This window comes from Azolla caroliniana, unplaced genomic scaffold, assembly GCF_043228905.1.
Source record: "Azolla caroliniana isolate FFs.n. ecotype wild unplaced genomic scaffold, voAzoCaro1.0.p SCAF_10, whole genome shotgun sequence".
NCBI lineage: Eukaryota > Viridiplantae > Streptophyta > Polypodiopsida > Salviniales > Salviniaceae > Azolla > Azolla caroliniana.
In genome coordinates, this window is record NW_028230445.1 from 21753136 (window position 1) to 21777585 (window position 24450).

At 37.2% G+C, this 24450-nt stretch overlaps 2 protein-coding genes across 2 annotated transcripts; both read right to left on the reverse strand.

The window, feature by feature from the left end:
* Positions 1 to 1717: 1717 nt before the first annotated feature.
* Positions 1718 to 3647, reverse strand: LOC147859600 (uncharacterized). The gene is made up of 3 exons (XM_087325309.1): positions 3469 to 3647; positions 3026 to 3163; positions 1718 to 2269 (listed from the first exon to the last, which is right to left on the reverse strand). Exons 1-3 carry the CDS (start codon positions 3571 to 3573, stop codon positions 2075 to 2077), a joined length of 438 nt encoding a protein of 145 aa, XP_087181435.1. The 5' UTR covers positions 3574 to 3647; the 3' UTR covers positions 1718 to 2074.
* Positions 3648 to 4301: 654 nt separating this feature from the next.
* On the reverse strand, positions 4302 to 14402 carry LOC147859601 (uncharacterized). The gene is made up of 3 exons (XM_087325515.1): positions 14241 to 14402; positions 13588 to 13744; positions 4302 to 12902 (listed from the first exon to the last, which is right to left on the reverse strand). The coding sequence occupies exons 2-3, from the start codon at positions 13682 to 13684 to the stop codon at positions 4582 to 4584; spliced, it is 8418 nt and encodes a 2805-aa protein (XP_087181641.1). The 5' UTR covers positions 13685 to 13744; positions 14241 to 14402; the 3' UTR covers positions 4302 to 4581.
* Positions 14403 to 24450: the final 10048 nt, after the last annotated feature.

Consider the following 24450-nt stretch of genomic DNA (forward strand, 5'->3'; position numbering starts at 1 on the left):
TGTCAGAAACTCAGAGAGGGAATGTTTGGTCCGATAGAAGAACCATTGTGTTTGTGTCACGTGTGTGTATCTCTCATCGCTACAGCCTACTATCATTTCTGCACCTACAGAATCGATACCTCTCTATCTTTCTTTTATCTACTCTCTCTGTTCATTTTGTCCTTTCATATATGTACATATGTACATAGTAACATATGTATGTATGTACCATATGTATTGTCTCTTACATACTTACCATCGTTATCATCATTGCCTTGCCTTGCCTTGCCTTGTGCCTGTCTTGTCTTGACTTTCTTTTTTAGCCTTTGTCACTTCCTTCACTCTCTCTCTCTCACTCATGGCTCCATGGACCATGGCCATCAAAGGGCCAATAATGCATCGCAAGTTGCTCCTCCCAACCAACCTCCATTGCCTTTTGGCAGCCATTGTTAGTTTGCCTAGTGACCCCACGGCACCACAGGACATAATCATAGTCTCCTTGCTATATGAATCCTATCGCCCCATCCTATTCCTTTAGCCAATTGTATATTGGTAGCTTGGCTACATTTATTCACTGTTTCCAGTTTTGTGTCCTTTGGTTGATAGTTTTATCAAACCATATGGTTGGATTAATGACATGTGACATTCTTTTTTCTTGAACACTACTAAAATAATATCTACTTTATGGATGACTACTCGTCCCATAGATTATCCACAAAGAGTGTAGATATTTAGTTTGTGGATGGCTTCTATTCTTTGTCTCGAGTGTGTCATCCCTTGTAATATGTTAGTGCCACTTTGAGGATGTTTGAAGTTTATTCAATTATGTGCTTCCTTTCAAGCTATGTTTATCATCAGGCCTATTGTTTGTCAACACTAAATTTTGTAATCTGATGCCCACTTCTTTACATAAAATCAAAATCTTTTACATTCAACATAGCTTTTAGGCCTGGTACGTTAGAGAACAAAGTTAAGATTGTAAAGCATAATTTAACTACTGATTCTTTATATTTATACTCAACCTATATATGTGATTTCCAAACAATTTGTGATCGTAAACTCCAACATACTAAAATCCATTCAAGATTTTTCTCGTTTAAGACTACGACAAGAGATGCTTTACTTCTTACCTTACCTTTGTCATTCAAACAAGATTCTCTCCACTAACCATGCTCTATTAACTAGTAGGTAAATGAGCAACTATCCTCTTCTTCACTTGTCTACGAGGCAATGAATTTACCAAATAGTGACTTTCCACACAAATTTGTGTAAAAACCGTTGTGAAACTCAAAATGGGTGATGGAAACCATTACGGGCATAGTTTCTATTTGAGCCTTGTGATACAAAAGCAAATCCATTGAACGTAGAACACACAATATATTATGAACATAGAAATGCCTATAGAAATTCTAGTTTAGAACTGTAGGACAGAAAAGCAGGTTGGTCATAACTACACATAATGCGAGCATTGATAAATTGTTTCTTGATAGAACGACAACGTTTAAAGTTTGTTCTTCTGATATGGCACTACTGCTTTCTGGTGATGTGCAAGGCAATACAATTTTTCACAAGTAACTTTTGTGAGACATGCTAGGCATACTGCAGTTTATCACATCAACAGTTATCTAGCTGAAAAAAAATACCGTTTCTGACCCTGCATAAATCTGATTAGTTGGTTAAACACTTGAATTAATCAAGCTTATAAGATACACCATATATAGGAAGGAAACAAGACAAGGACATGAAATTAAGTTTTTGTATAATTTAAATGACATTTGGCGCATAAAATGTAAACTGTCTTCTCTCCTTGTCTGCCCATCAACAAAATTTTGCTTTGGTGCACAAAATCTCCAGCAAAGAAAATGATCAAATTGGGGATACCAGTTGAATATCTCATTCCTATAGAATATAACTACTGAATAAGGATATGCCTACAAATGATCAAGTTTCTCTCAAAGTAAATGGTCCTCGGTATGTACTACAAGGGACTGATATCAACATTCCCAAAAAGAATTGTTTTTCCATAACTCCTCCAACCATACCCCACATGCAATCCAATAACAAACTTTACATGGATCATTAGCAACAAGCAAAGTCATAAGCTGTGACTTGGCTCAGGGGGCAATCGTGACTTAACTTGATTAGCGAGATGTGGCAACGTCTTCATTTGTTCCTTAACCACCCCCTCCATACACTTCTCAAGCTCTCTGGTAGAGACATCTGATTGCCTAACTAGCCTTTCAGCTTCGAACCTGTCTTGGCAAACCATCAAGCTACGACTTAATCTTTCCTGCAATAAGTTTCGGAAAGCAAGAGTTTTAAGAGCTTATTATTATGAACCTCTTCATTAGTTGGAATGAGAATTATCAAAAGTTAACGCAGGATGTGACAAGAGTAAAGTATGATTTTATGAAAACGGTATTGAATAAGCATAGAAAATTCCATAATTCTCAACATTGTCATCCCAGCTCCTCTCCAAGTCTCTAGCTAAGCATCACACTCATTGTCTCCTTTCATATTCGTTTTCCTGTATCTGATCCACTCTCTGCGATTTTCTTTATTTCTTTGTTACAAAAGGACTATATATCATCCGTTGTCTCCTCTGAAAGGCAACATGGGCCATTCTCTATGACTTTCCTTATTTCTTATCTTTGCCATACAAAGTCTCCTAGCTCTATATCATTTATAGTCTCCTTTAAATTTTGAAAGGTCTATTGTCTATGAGTTTTTCTTCTTTTTCTTTCTTTGACATGCAAGACCTCCTATCTCTATATCATCTATTGTCTCTTTCGAAATTCGAGATGATCTATTCTCTACGACTTTGATGCTTTTATTCTTAGCCATGCAAGGTCCTCTAGCTCAATATAATTCACTACCTCCTTGAAATTCGAAATGGTCCATTCTCTAGCTCAATATAATTCACTACCTCCTTGAAATTCGGAATGGTCCATTCTCTAGGACTTTCATTGTTTATCATGCAAGGTCTTCTAACTCTATGTCTTATCTTCGCAAATGACTATAAAAATTCTCTCACTGGAGAACTAACCTGGAACCTTGACATTTCGTTTTGCACAGTAGAGTTGGCTTTCACCACAGGCGCGCTGCATCGTTCAACACAGTGACTGATCTGTTCCTGACTTCGGCTCCTATCGAAACACTCATATGCGCACTTGAAATACGCTCTCTGTAAAGAATGGAAGAAAAACAGTAAAATTTTTTTACATATGTCGACATAGAGAGAAAAATAAAGAAGAAAAGAAAACAGAAATAAAACGGCAGAAGAAACACAAAAAAAACAAAAATATGTAGAGAGAGAGAGAGAGAGATGGGAATGGACGTGGAGATGGAGATGGAGATGGAGCAGAAAGTTAAGAAAACCTCCTTGGAAGATGCACGTACGTCTGTGAGAGTGAGGGAGACACTGACTAAAGGAAGAAATAACGAAAGCAAGAAAAAAAAAACAGCATAGGCACGCATAGTGAGAGAGACCTGGAGTGTGAAATTCACATAGTTCTGTACATCCTTGAACGCCTCGTCTGCGGCCGACTGGAGGTCCTTCTGGAGATCAGAGACAAATGGTGGCACGTCCGCCATAGCCTCTTCCTTCCGTCGTCTTCTGCCTCAGGCTTCGCACAGGTTTCGTTCTTTCGTCTTCAAAGGGTTTTACGTGTGCTACCTGCTCATATTTGTGTAGCTACATATATGTATGTATGTATAGACTCTAGAGCCAGATGAGTTTAAGTAATTACCAAAATACCCCTCCTCTATTTTTCTTAAATGCTACTAGGTAAACTATATGTTAGTATCTTCAATAAATCTTTCTTTGGCATTCACGGTACTCAAAGATCAACGCTGCTAGATAAAACCATATTTTAGTATCTTCACTAAATATTTATTGGATATTTATTCACCAAAGAGTGCCACCATGAACCACATGTACTTAGACCTTTCCACAATTACATTGTGGTTGTGAATGTGTATTACAATGTTACACAATGGCATGGTTTTCAATGTCGACACCCAATAAATGTCAAGTATATGCATAGCACGAGGATTCTCAATGAAGTCCTTACACATTCATTCTACCCGCATTTTTATATACCCATGTATAAAAGAGATCAGTTCCTTCTTTCTTTTTGCAATATTTGTTATACTCACTTTCAACACTCATGGACCCTTCAGATGCTAAAAGAAGTCAAATATCTTGTCGCTCTTTTTACAATAGTGTACATATTCCCTTTCAACACTCGTGGATCCATTTGATGAGTACAACAATTAAAAATATATATAGCATTGGCGACATATTTGATCTGCGAGACAACTGATAATACATCAACTTATTATATTTATAGAATATGATATTTTTAACTGAATAATAATACAATGCTGATCCTTCTTATTATGTGACTACATAACCTGCTATCTTCGACTTGTTGCTTGTAAGGATCAAGCCAAGTGCCAAGGTGGGGGGAGTCGAAAAAATGGAGTATCCCAAGAAAAATGGCAAAAAAAATGTGAAAGCAACCAAAGAAAGGATGAGAATGGTAATAAGGTGCGCCTCTCTTTGCTTCAGTTGATTCCAAGATGACAGGATGAAAAACACTATGTTTGAGCTATTTGCTTGTCAAATGACTGGCTACCTTCAGTCTTAACATGCTTATTAGTATGAGAAGGAGACTTCATGCATGAATTACAATTCCAGCACCCTAACTTCTTTCTTCTCTTGTTGCTATTGCTTCTACTAAGGGATACATTTCTCTCTGACCCAAATAGCAACAAGAACCAGGAGAGCCCGTATCCTCGAAGCCTTCGGTTCCGTTCAATGCTGCTTGAAACTTTATTCCTTGAGACACTTGCTTCCCGTCTCCTCCGCGAAGAGGTTTCTCCTTCTCCTTCTTCTTCTTCTTCTTCTACATCTTCTTCCTCCTCTTCTGGCCTATTTAAAAGCTGTCTTTGGGTGATCTCAATGGTAGAGCTAACTCTCATAAGCTCCTTCCCCACCGATTGTAGATCAAGCGAATGTCTTCTAGTCAATGCTTTGTAACTCTTCATTTGTTCCATCAGCTTCCCCACATATTCATCATCCCATCCATCCATTGTAGGGGCACTCTCTTTGCTCACAAGATCAAGTACTTGCACTTCTAATTCCTCGGTTACAGCCTCCTGCTGCTCAGTCCAAGGCATAACCGTTTCCTTCATTTTGCTCACTTGCTGCCTCTGCAATACCAATTCTTCTGTTAACTTGTTAACTCTTTCCTCGGCTCTTTTCCTCTTATCCACCCATTGGTGTTTTTGCCTCGCATCCATCGATCCTTGTTGCGCATTCCCTTCTTTGAGAAGCTTTTGTAGTTCTCCTAACTCTGCTTCCATCTTCTCCACTTGTTCCACACGGGCTTGTAGGTCTTCTTTAAGTTTCATGCGTTCTTCCTTCAATCCTATCAACTCACTCTCCAGCTTTTCATCCATCAGTACTTGATGCAAGCGTGTACCAAGGTTTATATGCAACCTAGCTAGCCCCTGCAGCTCACCCTCCCCTTCTATAGAGCGTGTTTCCAGTGCTTCGATTTCTTCTTGCAGTAGCTCTTTAGCTGCAGTGATGAGAGATGTTTCTTGAACATCTTTGGCAGCTGCCTCCTCTTCATTAGTAGTCTCCCTCATCCTCAATTGAATGGAGGGTGATCTTGGTTGTTCTGATATATTTGGCTGCCTCGTCTCTTCTGCAGAGGCTTCCTCTGCTACTTTGCCCGAGTAGTTTTGTAATAGCATTCTCAGGTTTTCCACGGCCTTGTGCAACACAGTGACATCCTCCACTATTTCTTGATGTTGCATTGACACTAGGGCTGTGGCAAGTTCTAGATCAGAAGTTTTATCTTGCAGGCTATCTAGATTCATGCCCTCAATAACCATCTCTTCATATCGTGACAATCTCTCTTCTTCCAGAGGAATGCTATTATAGCCTCCTTTTTGCAAGGTATTCAGTATTTCCACACATTCCTGGAATTTTCTATCTTCATCGTTACCATCGAGCAGCTCTTTCGCCACCAGTCTGATCTCCTCACACAAGATGAGTAAATTATCTTTCAAAAGCAACGCATATGTGATATCCTTTTCTTGCAAGTCAGATAGCATCACATGTAGTTTTTTGTTCTCCATCTTTACAGTCTCCAGTTCTACTTTTAGTTCATTATTCTCTTCCCCCATTCCATGTGTCTTGCCTTGCAGATTGTATAATAATTTCTCAGCATTCTGCATTTCAGAAGCAGAGTCTGCCTGCCTATTTATCCTCTCATCCTCTACAGCTTCTGGATTTTGTTCGATTCTTGCTGCAAGCTGTCCTCTTTTATGTTCATCCTTGAAGACAACTACTTTCTCCTTCAGTTTGTTGACAACATCTACCATTACAAGAACCATACTCTTCAAACTGAAGCTTTCAACCGCATTTTCAGAGTTGATTGTTTCCGTGTGATGAAATGGCTGTTTCATAAATTCATCATGGATGATTTCAGACAAAATCACTTCCTTTGCAGCTCCATAGGTCCCATTTTGCGCTTTGAAGTGGAATATCTGTTTCTTAATATTGGCAATTGTTTCCTCTTCTAATAAAGCAATTTCATCCCTGGCAGGAGTGAAGCTGCCATCACTGTCGTTCGACATCATCCGATCAATATGTTCCATCTCAGATAGCATCTGAGATAAATCCCTGACATGTTTCTGGAGTCCAATCCATAATGCATGTTTCATCTTATGTGTGCTGTCAAAAGCTAATTCACCCTCCAGATCTTGCACGAGAACATCTTCGTCCAGTTTAGCTACCAAGCTTTCTTTAGGAACCTCAAGTGCTTTATAATGAGATTCTAACTCAGCCATAGATACGTTAGGGTAAGTTACTTCTTTAGTGCCATTGCGTGCATGTAGCTTCATGTGGTTATTCTCTTCTTCTGATCTATTCAATGGTTTCTGTGATTCCTCCACCTGTATTAGCAGCAATCCAGTAGCTTTTACCGATTCTTCATGTTCTTCCTCTGTTTGAAGAGGCATCTGTCTCATGTTCTCCAATTCTGTTGGTTCAGCCGAAACATTGGCGTTCACAAGAATATTCTCTTCGTCCACTTTGGAAACTGCAGATATGTGTTTTTTACTCTGTTCTCCACACGAATCACCCACCACTGCTTTTTCTTGATGAGATACTGCAATAGACTTGCTTTCATTCTGTAACTTCCAAACTCTCTCATGTAGCTCCTGCGACAAGTTCTCTAATTCTGTTGCTTGGGCAGCCAGTTTGTTCTTCAGCATCATGTTCACTTCCTCCACTTTGGAAACTGTAGCTTTATGTTCTTCCACCTGTCCTCTAAGGAAACTATTCTCTGCAACTTTTTCTTGATGAGATGCTGCAATAGATTTGTTTTCATTTTGCAACATGAAAACTTTCTCATGATGCTCATTTGTCAGCTTCTCTAAAACTGTGGCTTGGGCAGCCAAATCTAAAATCAGCATCACGTTCTCTTCTTCCACCTTCGAAACTGTAATTTTATGTTCTTCCACCTTTCCTCTAAGCAAAGCATTCTCTGCAACCTTTTCTTGATGAGAAGCTGTGATGGATTTGCTTTGATCTTGTAACTTAAGGACCCTATCATGAACCTCCTTCAGCTGAACATTTTGAAGATCCTTTAGGACCGCTTTCAATTGCATAATCTCTGTCAGGCCACTATCCAACTTAAAGGCCATGTCCTTGTTCTCTTCTGTCAGAGATGCCACTTTGTTTTGCAGTTCATACACAAGCTTTTCTTTTACAGACAACTCCTCTACAGCTTCCAAATGCTTGCTTTCTAAGACAGATGATTCATTATGTAGTTCATTTACCATCCTAGATTTAGATTCTAGCTCCATTTTAAGATGAGACATTTCCTCAATCGTAGTCTTCACAGCTGCATCATGGGAATCCTTATCTTTCTGGAGGTGCTGTTTTAGGCTTACACATTCCTCCTCTATTGAGGAGAGGGTTTTCTGTAAACTTTCTGCTTCAACCGAGAGCCTCTGCATAGCCTCATCCCTTTGATGAAGCTGCACTTTTAGGTCTTCAAGTTCTTTCTCTAGATTTGTCACCTGATTAACAAATAGGGATTTCTCCTTTCGCAAAGCCACTCCCTCAGCTTGCAAAGTATTGATCTCTTCGTTGAACTTGATGGCTTCCTGTTGTTGAAGCATAAGCTCATTTCTACTTTGGAAATTTTCTGAGTTGAGATCCTCGATTTGTTTTTCCATGGTCTTTAGTTTTGAATTCCATTCATGATTCATCTTTGAATACTGCTCTGCTGCATCAAGTTTGTTAGCTTCTGCAGATTTAAGCTGCTCTTGCAAATGGTTTGCCTCTTTAACCTTATCATTTAACTGCAGCCTTCCAGCCTCGACATTCAATGATAACTCATCTCGTTCATGTTGTGTAGTTTCCAATTCTTTCTTAATTTCATCTAACTTCTCTTCGACTTCTGCTTTCTTCTTTTGCAAATCACCAAGGACCTGTTCAAGCTCCCCTTTAGCTGCAAGTGTTGCAGATAAATCCTGCTTGAGCAACTTGTTCCCGTCCCTCTGCCTTCTAATCTCTTCATTGCTCTCTAGTATTGTATTCTCAGCATCCCTTCTGTAAGCCACCGACAGAGTAACTAGTCCCTCTAGCCTTTCATTCTCGTGTTGCATATCTGCAAGCTTGTCCTGAAGCATGTTTCCTTCCACCTCGCGGCTTTCGGCATGTGATAAAGACAAATGCAACTGTTTCTCGAGTTCTAACTTTACTGCTTGCAAAGCCAAAACATCTTGCTCTAATTTTCCCACTTCCTCAAACTTAGAGTTCAAGGCATCCTCTATTTTAGCATTATCTTGTTTAAGTTGAACAAGGTTAGTTTGCATTTTCAGCAGGTCACTAGTTGCTGTTGTCGCTTCAGACTTCTTTTGCTCCAAATCTTTCAGCAAATCGGCACATTTCTTAGCTAGAGCATCTTTCTCCCCAATAGCTAAGTGTAAGGCATTCTCAGTTTCCGCATTATCTTGTTTGAGTTGAACAACATTAGCTTGCATTCTCAGCAGTTCACCAGTTGCTCTTATGGCGTCAGACTTCTTTTCCTCCAAATCTTTAAGAATGTTCGTGTATTTTTTATCTAGTTCATCCTTTTCCAGAATAGCCAAGTTTAAAGTATCCTCGGTTTTAGCATTATCTTGTTTCAGTTGAACAATGTCAGTCTGCATCTTCAGTAGGTCTCCAGTTGCCCTTATGGCTTCAGACTTCTGTTCCTCCAAATCTTTCAGCAGATCTGTGAATTTGTGATCTAGTGCATCCTTCTCTTCAATAGTTAAGTTTAGTCTGTCCATAATAATCTTTTTATCCTGTTCTGCACTGTTCAATGCTTGTTGCAACCTCTGAAAATCCTCATCTTGCTTATGCATATCTTTCTTCAAGGATTCAACAATGCAAGTGAGTTGCTTTTTCTCATTCAGAAGGTTCAACACTTCTTCCTTGAGACTGTCACCTGTCTGCAATGCCACCATTATATCTTTCTCCATTACCCCTTTCTCGCTCTCTAACACTTTGATATGTTCCTCCAGCTCATTATATTTTTCTACATGAGTACTGATGTTTCTAGTTAAATTCGCTCTATCTTCTGTGAGCAGGATAATCTCTTTCTGGAAATCATCGATTTGCTTCATCATGGAAAGCTTCTCTTCCTGCCTTTTCTTCTGGTCTTGTGAATAGGAATTGTTGGCTGCTTCAGCCTTGGAAAGTGTTTCATTCAATGTCTCTATTTCTGTCATTAGCTTCTGAGTAACATCAGAGCTCTTTTGCAACTCTAAAAGTAATGATTCTTCTCGGTTTTTCAAAACAGATTTATCTTCCTGTAAAAGGGCCACATCCTTGCAAAGCATTGAATTCTTGTTCTCCAGAAGAGCAACCTCGGCCTCAAGATTGCCAATGTCTCTCACCTTGTTTTGAGCTTCATTTATTAGGTTTACATTTCGTGCATCCAAATCAGAAAGTTTGCATTGCAAATTATGTATTTCTACCTTAGCCTTCTCATTATCTTCTACTATGATTTTATTTTCTTCTTCAACCTTAACAAGCTGATCTTTCAGTGACAGATTTTCCCGCTGCATTATTTCCTTGTTGCTTTCCAAACTAGAGATTATATGCTGCATGTCATTATGCCGGTTTGAATGAGTAGCAACCTCACCAAGAAGTAGAAATCGCTCTTCTGTTAAATGGCGATGATTTGTTTCAAGCTCCTCATGATTTTTCTTTACAGTAAATATCTCATCTAAATATTTCTGTTGTTTAAGAAGCAGAACTTTATTTGCTTCTTTTTCTGAGACATTAGCTTGATGTAACTCCTTCACTTCTAACTCAAGGTGGTTTTTCCTCACCAAGCATTCCCCAAGTTCTGTGGATAAAGAATCACATTGCTCTTTGAGAGAATTTATCCGCTCCTCTAGACCATGTTCATGGACTAAACGTGATGAAATGTCAGCATTCAATGCTACAATTTGGCCATGCAAATCTGAAATTTTTTCACTTAATATTTCAATGCTTCTTTCTTTCTCGGCCAGTTGATCAACCACTGATCCATGTGCAATCACTTCTTGGGAGAGTTTTAGCTTCAAATCATTTATTTGAGCTTCAAAATCACCGAGTTTCCTGGTGCAATCTTCATTCTGCCTTGCTAACGAGATGTTATCTTCCCTTGAATTGTGGATCTGTTCTTCTAGTGATTTGACTTCATTCTTCAGTTTTTCGATGACCTGAGCCTTAGCATGATCTTCGTATTGAAGAGATTTTTGAGCTACCATAAGGATTGCAAGTTCTTCCTGAACTTTCTGAGCTGCCTCAGCTGTGACTTGATGGTCTGATTGTGTTGTAATGTAGCGCTCATTTAGGTCACTGTTTTGTTGTTGCAAGCTTTCACACTTTTGCTCTACTTGTTGCATTGCAATTGTTAGGTTCATTTTCTCACTTTCCAACGAAGAAATTTTAAGCTCAGCAACTACCAATTTGGATTCCAGATTTGCTTTAATCTCGCATCGCTCCTTTTCTAGTTCAGAGATTGCTTGCAAAGCTTTTGCTTCTCTTTGCTGAAAAACATCCTTCTCTTTTAAGGAACAGCTCAAATCATCTTCTAGTGCTTTTAGGAGGGCCTTCTGGGTCGCAAGCTCTTGCTTGAGCATACTACCCTCTGCTGCCTTAGCCATGGCTTCCTCGTGTATCTTTCGATACTCCTCATCGCCTTTTCTTGCCTGCTCTAATGCTTTCTCAAGGGCATCCTTGATACCTCCCTTCTCTGCAGATAAAGATGAGAGGTTGAGCTGAAGTTCTTTAATTTCCAAACTTGCCTTCGTAGCCATGCCCTCAAATGCCAACTTTTCATCTTTAAGAAAGGAAATCTCTGAAGAACTGGATGCTATCTGTTCCTTAAGCTTTATTTCGGCTGCTTCTAAAGATTCACATTTCTCTTTAAATTTCTCGTATTGAGCTTCCAAGCTTTCCCTTGCCTGAACAGCTTCATCAACGTCAGATTTGAGCTTTAGTATGAGCTTTGCACTCTCAACTTTCAAAGATTCGAGCCTTGTATTTTCTTCCTCCAACCTACTGACTATTTCCTTCAGTTTCTCAATTTCTCCAGCCTGCTGCTCTGACTTTTGAGTAATAGTTTGCTTCTCCTTTTCAGATAGCTTGAGCTCTTCCTGCAAATCCCGGGCATTTGTTTCAGCTATAGATTTTTCATGCTGGAAAAGGTTCTTCTCCTTCTCAGAATCCAGAAACAGCTGCTCCAGATCATTCCTGTAAGTGATAAGTTTGTTCAGTTTATTCTCAAGCTCTGTCACAGCAGATGCTTTCATCTCAATCTGATCTCTGAGCCTTTGATTTTCTTCCTCGAGAACAAGAATCTTCTGTTGTAAATCGTGTATTTGCTGTTCGAAGGCTTCCTTAGCAATTAGTAAATCCTTCTCACTTTCTTCTTGAAGAGATGTAAGAGCATCTTGCAACTTCTGCTTAGATGCTTCTGCTTCCTTGATCTTTTCCAGATGCTCTGCTTTAAGAGACTCGATATCTGAGAGTTGATGCTTGAAAGCTGTAATTTCACTTTCTAAGTGCTTATTTCTCTGATATGCTTCCTCGACCTGCTTGGTACATTGCTCGGCAAGTTGTGATTTCTCTTCTTTCAATGTAATAAGGGAATGATTTAACTTAAGGTTCTCCTCTTCCAGTTTCTGTCCCTGTTCATGGAAAGACTTCAATTTCTTTTTACTGGTCTTATCCTCTGCTTCAAGGCTCCTCAATCTTGTTTGCATACTCGAAAACTCGAACTGGATTGTCTTCAATTTAGCAACATCAGTAATGAGTGCTTTATTCTCCTCCTGATAGTGCTTTAGATCACGGTGAAGCTGTGAAACATCAACAGCCACAGGCTCGGAACCACTCCGACCAACATCATCATGAAAACCTGGAAACTTGTGCTTGAATCCAAATGTTCGAGTCAAATTATTCATACGAAAAGCCAATGGAGATGATTCATCTTCATCCGTATGAGCCTTTGCAGATGGGCTATCAGAATCGAATTCAGAAGGCCCGGTGTACGAATAGGAAGGACTAATGATATCAAACCCGTCTATACCTCGTTTTGAACTAAGTTCGGTGGGGGAATTCTGAGCTGATTCAGGAGAGACCCCTAACTGAGCTTGTAAAGCTGGGGCTACGTTCAAGCGAATCTCTCTGGTGAGGGTATCGTGGCGCTCGGCCAATGCCCGATAGTTCTGGTGAAACTCTCCGATCAAGGAGATCAGTTCTGGCCTTTTTCTGTAAAACATCTCTGCTCTCTGAGCAAATGAATCTGCATCCTCTTCTATTATTGTTAGCATGGCAGCCACCTTTCCATTCATCTCTGGCAAAAAAGTAAGAAGAAAACCATTAGAATTTCTCTGCCTAATGCACAAATGTATGATTTCCCACATACTATTATTCCCTTCTTTCTTAGTAAAAACATCCTATCACACGTATCCATGAATTTCCTACATCTTTTTCTTAGTGGAACATCCTATTATAATTTACTTCTTCATAAACATACTATCATTCATATCCATGCATCTCCTAGCTTCTTTAATAATAATAAAAATCATAACATTTGTGCCCATGAATCTCCTTTTCTTGGTTAGTTAAAAAAATGATGTCATTCATATACACAAATATCCTACATATTAAATTCATAGTGAAAAAATACTATCATTCATCCAAGCCATTTGTTTGTGAAAACATCCTATAATTCATATCTGTGAATTCCCTTGATCAATTGATGGTAATAACAGCCTATCCATCATAACAATGAATCACTTGACTATAATTCATATCTGTGAATTCCCTTGATCAATTGATGGTAATAACAGCCTATCCATCATAACAATGAATCACTTGAACCTGTTTCTTTACAAAAACATCATATCCATAAATGTGATATCTTCCAGATCTTCTCAATCATATTCATGAATCTGAAATTTTCTATATCTTGTTCTTAATGGATAAAACATCCTATCATTCATGTCAATTGTTTGGCTGCTAATCTGAAGACTTACCCGATACATTCTCTTGAAGCCATTTTGAATTTATAGGGCTTATATGGCTGTCCCACCACCAAGAATGGGATCGTGACCGGTCGGTATTCTTCATCATTGCCAGGTTGACTCCGAAAAGATTCCATGTTAACCCATCAAGGGCTTATCATACAAATCTCTGAAAAGAAACAAAAACAACAATTGTAGGCCGATTAGTAGAACAGGATGGATAACAATATAATAAATCCAACCTATGAGAATTGGTTAGAAAAATTAGTGGATTGCATCCGTCAATGTTATAGACACACACACACACACTTGATCGGATAAAGTGAATGATGATTTATGATTCCAACAGCAGTTGTGCCAGGCAATACTAATGTTTCATACTTGGTCGCACTTAGCCCTTGACAAAACAAATTGGGGCATGGATTATCAGATAGCTTGGTTACACCTTGGTTTGTTGGGGATGAGAGGACCGATCAAGGGCATATAATTCGAAACATGGATAATTTCAGGGTCATCCGAACATGTGGTCTTGGATAGTGGTTAAGACTTGATTTCTTCCAGACAAGAGGGCCACAAGGATGTATGGTTCGAAACATGAATTTATATGAAGCGTGTTCTAAAACGACAGAGAGAGAGAGAGAGAGGAATTATCATCGAGAACTCACCGGTAGAGAGGTTTGAGTGAGATCAACAGGAAAACAGTGATTTTGTGATTTATTAAAAAAAATAAAATTGGGAGGAGAGCTTCTTCTGTGAGCAAGGTGATCTGAAGCTAACAATTCCTTCTGCTCAAGGAGAGAAGAAGGCGAAGAGGAGGAGGAAGAAGAAGAAGAGCATCAGATCTCTGAAAAGACGAAGTATGACGTGGGCATCGAGATAAAAAAGGTGGAGAAAAGTAGCTGGTGATGGGGGGGACCTTTCTGCAAAGCAAGCAAAAAATAACCCCCCCCCCCCCCCCCCCAACCAACAAAAATGGATCTCCCATATGTATACATATGTTTAGTTGTTGAGAAATGGACACCCAACCCAATCAACTCAAGACTCACACCTAGTTATAGTGTGTGTGTGTGTGTGTGTGTGTGGTTAGTTGTTGAGAAATGGACACCCAACCCAATCAACTCAAGACTCACACCTAGTTGTAGTGTGTGTGTGTGTGCTATATCTAGATCACTATACACCTACCTTATACCTAACCACCTACCTCCTTTGTTTATCGAGCTATTGTGGGCGCCTAGAAATCCCCCTCCCCGAATCCATAATTCAGTTCATCCTGGCCTGAAATGCTCTCCACACGAAAAGAATGGAACTATATGTGCTTTGTCTATCGAGCTATAGTGGGCGCCTACAAATCCCCCTCCCCGAATCCATAATTCAGCTCGTCCTGACCCGGAATGCTCTCCACACGAAAAGAATGGAACTATATGTGCATGATGACTACCCAAGTTGAGACTTTAGGAAACTTTTTTGGGCGGGGGAGGGGGGAGCTTCATTACATATTACCATAGGGAGTCATATGGGCTCCTTTTTTTTTATTGGCCTCAATGCTCACAAAAAAATTTATTTATTCCATCGAGGTTTGTCGCAAAACTAATTGAGCCTAGATAGTCAAATGCATCTCTCAAAGGTATATTAGGTCACAATGTTACTTGTCGGTCCAAGGAGCACATGTGCTTTCTCATTGGTATGCATTCTCTTCATGTTTAGGAAATTTGTCTTTATTCCACTGACAAATGAATTGTTGCACTACTATCCATTGGTATAACTTATATCAATGTTCAAGATTTTCTTGATTTACTTACCTCAATACACTTTTTATTAGTCTACTTGGTTTGGGAAATTTCTTCTACTCGTAAGCTAAAGGAGTCATTGTGAAACAATAGAACAAACGAGAAAAACACTTGTATACATAAAGGAATTTCATTGAAATTTGTACATGTTTCTATCATATATTGTTCAATTTATGAATATTTCCAATCCATGAGTTCAAAATCCAAGTGCAATTTAGAGAGTTGTATTAATTTTGTTTGAATCATCCTCATGCATGTCAATAACTCGACATGTCGTTTTGTTGACTCTTTGTTACAACGTTGATTACATGATAAATGCATGCACCTAACTTGTCATTGTTGAGTGAGTAGTTTTGATCGTTTGGTGTTAGTTTATTAGGTGAGCAAGTATGCTTGAATTAACCTGGCGTGCATTACCTCGTACACATGAGATTGTTTTGAGTTTATTTGGTGAACAAGCATGCACATAGGATTGGTTTACATGTCCTTTTAGTCATGCAATAAACTCCTTTCGATAGTCAATATTGAAACCTAGCACAGAAAAGCTTGACATTAGGGGAAAAAAGTGTTAATGTAGAAATATTTCCCATTAATATTTTAATAAATCTCTATTTATGAAGATCACGTGATACTGTAGATATAGTCAGATATTTATGATGTTTTTATAGCTCTTGTTGGTTATAGTCAATATTTATGATGTTTTATTAGTTCCTACCAATAATTACGGCCTTACAAATCATTCTGCTATATCTCTACTTCTCTATTTGCAAATTAGAGTGATTGCATGACATTGAGACTTGCAGGTGATGTGGCACAAATAGTATGATCACAATCAACATTCACCTTTTAGAGTTATCACGACATTCAATTATCATCTAGCATTGTAATTTCTATCATAGATTGCATGCAAACTTCTTGATGTAATGCCCATATATTCACAACTAGAGCGACAAAATAACCTCTAAAAAACAAATCGACATATATATACATTTATTTATTATTTATTTATAGGTCTTGAACTAAAAGTATTCACAATGTGTACCATGTGGCCTTTGTAAAAAGAGTTTGATTAAAATAAGAGCATCAATGATTAATGATTGAGAAATGCTTCATTATACAACATACACAATTTTTCCTTGCGTTCTGGCTTTATGGTTTACTTTTCAGAATTAGATAATTGCTCCGTAGATATTGGTGTAATGGTTATTCCTCATTCACTCTAGATTGATCAACCGACTTTACATGACTCCTCTCTTATTAGTGTCAACATCATTCAGATGCTATTTAAACAAAGTTATGCTCGCCTTTCATCTTATTTGAATCTAGTAGGTCACAACTCTTAAATGAAAATTTTATATTATGTATATAATCCATGGGTCCTTGTCATTCTATAAAGAAAGTCCCGAATCTATCTCCATTGTTGTGCCTTCACTAAAGGGTTTACTATTCTTCCTATTGTTAATTTTCCACAAATTATGTTTTAGTTAATCAAATAGAGTTTATTAGCAAATTCTCTCTTGCTCACGAAATTCAATGCACAATGCTCCACACTAACTTCTTTAATTACATGGCAACTACTTTTAGTGTGATGGGCATGCACCTAGTTTTGACGCCTTATCAACGAATCCCCCAACTTAGAATGTGGGCTTTCAACTCATATAACTTTTCTTGTCATTTTATAGTCATACTATATTTGTCATCAAATAAAAATTTTGGTCTACAACAAAATCCAACTACTTATAGTACATCATTATTAGAGTGGATGGTTTGTAGTGGTATAGAGGTTCCAACTGTTAACATGTGGTTTGTCCTTAGGAAGTACAAATGTTGCAACTTAATTTTTTTACCAAAAAATGAGGTCCCACTTATTTTGTGTCCAAAAAGTCGATTTTATTTCTCCTTCAAGAACATGTTATGCATTACATTGTCAAATTTTTACTTCACATGTTTTTACTAAAAATCGGCGTACAAGATCACGCCCTACTCTACAAATTAGATTTAGTGTTATGATGCATGGTCCTTTTTCCTTGCTCAATAATTAAACCATGAGATAATACTAGATGCACGATATCAAGAGGTCATATCCTCTAAAGCTTCGTGGCATAATTTCGTTAAAAGCATACTTCCATCTTGAAGAGTACAACATCAATCACTTGTGCAAAAAAACAAACCAAAATTATGCAAACTCGGAATATCATACAAATATTGAACATAGTGAGTAACTGATGTACCCTCTTTTAAAGATTCTTTTATTATTTATTCACATTTTAGCTTATTAAAAATTCTTGACAGTATAAGTTTATGAATGTGGTGGTGGAGTGATGAAGTGACTGATTTGAAACATCGAGGTTACGGACTTGAGTTTCAAGCAATAAGCTTGTTGTTGCATTCAATAAAAGTTATTAAGACTATGTGTACCCTAGTTGGATTACTATCATTTAAACTTTTACTTAATTGTGCAAATAGTGACATTTTTCTAATCGTTTGCACCACTCTCATATGTGGAACTATGTATCTGTTACCAAATTAAGATTGGTAGTAGTGACGGGCTTAATGCATGGCTAAACTCATCTTAAATCTTATCTTTATTTTTGTTTGGAAGTGCAATAAATTGTATTTTTTGTGGTTTGGAGAAATGTTGATGCCCATGTTTTAAAGAGTGTTTCAAGAGAAACCATTAGTGTGCACGGTCTCAATTTCTCAGAGTAAAATTACAAATCCTATTGAGTTTGATGTCAATGCAACACCAAACCTACTATTACTCATGACTTTAATATTAAAGTTTGACGCCAAATGTTGCAAAGCAATGGATCAAATTATTCGCTAGTGGAGAGCGTGCAAGAAGGTAAAGGGCATATACATAGTTTGTACTTGGGGAGTGTAAAACTCTAAAGCTCGAAGTATCAAACCACAAACTTGTTAATAAATATTAGTTAACACTAAAAAAGTGAGATTTTATGATATGTTGACAACAAACGTCTATATGTAGCATTGTCACGATAATTGACCATATCTTTAAATTATTGTGTGTAAATTGTCATACTTTTTCTCCAAACATCTAAACCTAACTCGGTCATACATGTTAGAGCCATGTTAATGGAAATAATGTCATGCTTGTTTGTTTTTATATCTTATGAGGTGTAATATTTCCATATCGAGAATATTGGTTAGAGACCAAATGTACATGTATAAGAAATAAACTCATGTGCTAATTTTTGTAAGGAAATACCCTTTATTAGGTGATGTTGGCTAATGCTTAATCGGCTAATAAATTGGGCTATTTTTAGGTTCTCATTTTCTCCCGTTTGCATCCAATATATGAAACACATTGGCCCCACATTTCCCCCTCCCATTTCCCCAATACAAAACATTGCTTCCGTAAGACTTAGCACACATTCTCTTAGATGTGAGGTAAGTTATTGGTGTTTTTCTAAGGATGCCCACTGTCTATGCATGCTTTGTATATATCTTGTTCATGGGTTTGAATATCTCACTAAACTAGAATGTTCCACCTTTAATTGCATTCAAGGTTACGTTCTCGGCATTTTCAACCTTCGGCTATCCATTAACACATTTCTCACATAGGCACAATGTGCGCTCTAAAGTACAATAACTATCATTGGTTTTCTCAAATGTTGAGAATCAATCATTAAATCACGCACACACTATGAAAGTGTTTCACTTTGATCCCAGAAGTTCTCCTCAAATGATTGTAAAATCTATTTGTTTCAATTATAAATGGGATAATTAAGCCTTTATTTGGGGGTTTCCAATTTGGAGACTTATCATAACTTTTGTCTTGCTTATGTAATTAGGCTAATGCTAATGATTTGCATATTTTGGTAGTAACATTGTTTTTTAAGCCTTAATTTGTGGAATTCAGGATGCAATTGGTTAGTAGATAATATTGCTTTTATAAATGTAATGTTATACCTCATTTCTAAGCTTTGATCAATAACCACACAGAGCAATGGGCTACCTTTATCACTTCAATGCGATGTTTGTCCATTAAGATGTATAGATAAAATGTGCTAATTTCTTCTTAACAAGACCACCATCCAATGGAAATTGACTACTTTATGTATCCATCACACTTTTGATTTACTTGTTTGACACTTTTGTAAGCGGGTTGATTAGTTGATATCAATTCTAAATCTAACAAATAGGCATATTCCAACAATTTTCACTTGTATCATGCCGAGAGATACGTGTGGGCGTATAATCAATTCATTTTATTGTAACTCTTCATGTTGCATATAAATGTAATGTTGCCATGCTATGCTTTATTGTGTTACAACTTGTTTATCTTATCACCTAGTATTAAACTCCAATTTATAGGTCTAGTATCCATTTCCAACTTTGAATGAGAAGGAGATATTCTTGTATGAAAATTTTGTAATTTTCAACTTTCTTGAAATTTTGTAATTATTGACTACATTTTTTTTATTGTATCATAGTTTAGAGAACGATTACATGCATGCTTATAATGGTGGCATTAAAACGGTCAACAATTGCCATGTATGATGTGGATCCATGTATATGTGCAATATGGATTTTTTTTTATACTCTTGGCACTCCCATGCAATAATAAAACCTATGTAGTGCTAAAGAATCAATGAGGTGTAGTCTGAGTTTTATATTCACATTAAGCAACTCCGAGATTGGCACATGCATACTCATGAGTAAGGTGTAATTAACACATAGATCATATCAATGAGTTGTATGAATCTAGTCCTAAACCACGCGATATATACTTGAATACATTTAAATGCATTATTTTGCTTTAATGTTTTTTTTTAATAATTGTACAAGTTTATATGAGAAGGAATAACCAACGTTGACTTAGTGACAATATTTTCAATTTCATAAGTGATATCTACTAATAAACAATTTTCTTGTTTGATCATGATCCAATCATACATTTGAATTTAGGAACCTCATCTAGCTCATTGATTTTGTGTTCTCCCATTAGGTGATAATAATGTTGGGTTATTAGACCAAGAACGTGGCATAGGAAATGAATTGGTTTGCTTATGCAAAAATGTGTTGGTGTGCACCAAATAAATGATGAGAATTATTGTTTATGTCGCAAATTTGCAATGACATGTCATGTATTTCATATCGTTGACATAACATTAAAACATGAATAAACTCAACACATGAAGGATGCATCAATAGTTTGAAAGTGAAAAGTAAAAACTTCAAGGCTCATGGGGGTAGTGAGATGGGATTAGATATGCTTGTTGTTACGTAAAAGGGTTGGTCCTACTCATTAGGTAGGCAACACCCTATATGTATATAATTGGTTCGATATATATATATATATGAGAGAGAGAGAGAGAGAGAGAGAGAGAGAGAGAGAGAGAGAGAGAAGAAGAAGAAGAAGAAGAAGAAGAAGAAGAAGGAAGAAGGAAGAAGGAAGAAAAAAAAGTGACGTTCCAAGAATAGTGTTGAAACATGTTTCTGATGTAACTTTGTACCCAGAACTCCGTTTTTTATGATTTTTGGCTCATTACGAAACTTGTTCAAAGAGCTTTTCAGGGTCTACTTGGACGTTAAGTTTCGTTATCGTTACAAGAAGCTACAAGGAAAATTGTCATCATCTCAAGTTAGTTCTCTCAATCTCTATTAGGATGGCTCACACAACAACCAAAAGTGAGTTGATGATTGTCGATGGATGTGGTAGTAATGATGGTTGTGAAAATTACAAGAGGTAAAAATGTATCCATTCTACACAACATGAGAAAACATCATATGTTGTTATTCTTAGTGGGAAAGATGTTATTGGAGATGATTATGACATTGATAGTTGTTGGGATTTTGTTAAGGCTTTGCTTTCCGATTTTATGGAAAAAAATGAGAAAGATGCTAAAGATTGTGTGGAGGAGGATGTTGTAGAGGTGGTGATGGAGACCAAGTCTATGTTAGCAACTTTTGACAGGTTCTATGATCGTGGTGTTATTTTGTATTTCACTAGTAAACTTCCTTTGGTATCATGGATTAACCAGTGGTTGAATTCATTCATAATGTCTATTTGTGTTGAGGATGTGTATGTGGGTCCAAGAGGTTTCTATGATGTGGTTTTTTTATTGTCAGAATACCGGACAACTTTGATGGCAAATGTACCAATATTTTTTTATAGAAGATTAGTGCATGTGATGGAATGGGTTCCAGTGGTGGATTATAAAGATTTATTAAAACAACAATGTCCAATTTGGGTGATCGTTGATTGTAGTAACTCATTCTTTTGGGATTTACTACCAGGAATGATGTCTCAAATTGGTAAAATGTTGGTTGCTCCTCATGTTAATTTGTTGAACAAATGTAGATTTTGCATGTTATGGGATACAAGTTGTAAACGTCCAGGATGGTTGAGTATAGATACATCTCGATTTGATCAGTTAAGCTTCAACGGGAGACTTTTGCAAGACATTGTTTTAAATGTGGTAAATTAGGGCATTTTATGTTTGCATGCCAATATCATGGGGAACTATCCCCGAAAAATAATGTCAAAGGGAAAACTAAGGAACATGTTGAGAAGGATATTGTCTCAATGGTTGATATGGTAATGGATGAGGGAACATCTCATGGGTTAGAGCAAGATCCTAAAGTTCATGGTCATGTTAAAGGTGTTGGGGAGGAGAATGGATTATGTATTAATGAGGACCCAAATGTTGAAGATGGAGAGTGACATCAAGTGAAGCATAAGATAAAAGGGAAGGGTGTTGCCATACAAAGGGACACAAGAAATACTAATGGTAAGGCATTAACAAAAGATAATTTGAGATTGAATGAGGGCTTTAAGAAAAATCCTTGGCAGAAACAAGTGCGAAATTAGAGAGTGTCAAACCAATTACAAATTGATTCTTCAAGAAAGGTTACGCGGCCTCAACAAATCAAGGACTTCATTCTCGTGGAGTTAGACAATAGAACCCTATTATTGGTGGAGGGAATGTAGTACACAAGAATCCTTATGCAGCTCTTGAACAAGTAGTTAGTACATCCATGAATACACTCACTCATAAAGAGCAAGTTCTTACTAAAGGTGTTAAATGAAAGTGGTATCATGGAATGTGCGAGGGGCATCTTCTCCTCATAAGAAATATATATTATGGAAAACTTTATTTGATAAAGAATGGAATGTTTTATGTGCAGTTGAAATTAAGTGTCAGGATTTAGCAGGATCTGTGTTACATTTGCGTGGATATTCCGCACATTATGCAGGACAATTATCACATCATTACTCAGGAGTAGTCATGATTATTCATGATTTGTTTTGTCCATAGATAGTTTATAATGATCCATATGGACGTTCTTTTGTGATGGAAGTCAAGTATTTTTAGGATTTGATATGGTTGGTAGGAATATATGCACCCAATAATGCCAATCAACGAATTGAGTTATGGTCTTCAATGTATCCACGGTTATTAGTGGGTCGTGTTGGTTTGTTAATGGGTGATTTTAATATGCGTGTTCATGCTTCACAATCTACTTCATGGTTCTCATTGATGGATTCTCCTGAGCAAGCAGTTTGGGACAAATTGGCATCAGAGGTTTTGAAGTTGGATGTATGGAAATGGTTGCATCAAGATGAGGTTGGGTTTACATTTCAGTCTATGCAATATAAGGAAACATGGAGCAGGCTAGATAGAATCTATGTTATGCATTATGAGTCCTTTTTGCCAGAGATGCTTAATATGTCAATTATGCAAGAGGTTGTGACATTAGATCATTTTCTCATATGTTTTGAGTTTAATAAACATGGGGTAGATATGTACAAAACATTGCTTGATTGAGTTCCATTACATTGTAATTCTTCTTTATTATTACATTCCTTATTTGATGCCTATATGCAACCAATTTTTGGTGTGTTTTCAGAACAAGTTATTTCAAAAGGATGGCATGCATGGGATACAACATTACAAAACATTAGTGATATTCATCATATGTATGGTATGGCTAATGCTAAAAGACGTAACAAATTGATTGATAAGTTTTCATATATTCTTACGCGATGCAATGTACTATTGATGAATAATCCACATGATGAAGAACTTTTCTTTGATGGGAGGGTTTGCAAAGATATTATCCAAAAGACTTAAGAAATTCTTACCTCAACTTATTCATCCATCTCAATATGGTTTTATTGCAGGTAGAAATATATTGCATAATGTTTTGAATGTTCAAATGGCTACCGATTATGCTCGACACACACATCAAGAAATGGTTATGGTGCAATTAGATTTGGAAAAAGCATATGATCATGTTAATTGGTCTTTCCTCTCAAGTGTGATGTACAATATGGGGTTTGGTCCTTGTATGTGTCGACTTATCTTTTTGCTAGGGCAAAATGCAACCTCGCGTGTGATGCTTAATGGTGGAGTAACTCTGAAAGTGTTTCTTACTAGATCCGTGCGGCAAGGATGTCCACTAATCCCATTGTTATCTGTTATTGTTACACATCCTTTGTTAGTAAAGTTGTAAATCTTGTGGCTAGTGGTGATATTGTGGGTTTGCATATTCCTTCTGGTGGACAATTGGTGGCACAAGCATTTTTTATGATTCTTTTATGTTTTTACAAGCCTCAAAAGAAAATCTTGAAAGGAGTATGCAAGTTTGGGATCAATTTGATTTGGCTTCATGGTTGTATATAAATTGGAGGGTGATTTGGAGTCTCGTCGTATTTCTTGTACGGAGAGTGATTTGGAATGTTTGGGATGGCGAGGGTTAGTGATTACACGAGGATAGATTTATCGACATTTGGGTTATCCATTGAGTGTTAATGTTGCAAATGCTCAATTGATTGATTGGATTGGTAGTAAATTGAAGGATAAATTTATGTATTGGAAGTCTCAATTATGGTCCTTTCATGTACGACTCAAAGTGGTGCAATCTATCTTGATACCCATGTTATTATATTTTTTGCCTTTATTACCTTGGACTAAGAAGGCATTGCAAAACATGTTACAACATATTCAGTTCATGTTGTGGCGGAAGGGATAAATGATGGGAGTTACATGGATTTCATGGGACCATTTGGCTACTCTTAAAAGGTTAGGTGGTGCAACAATATTGGATTTGGAAATGC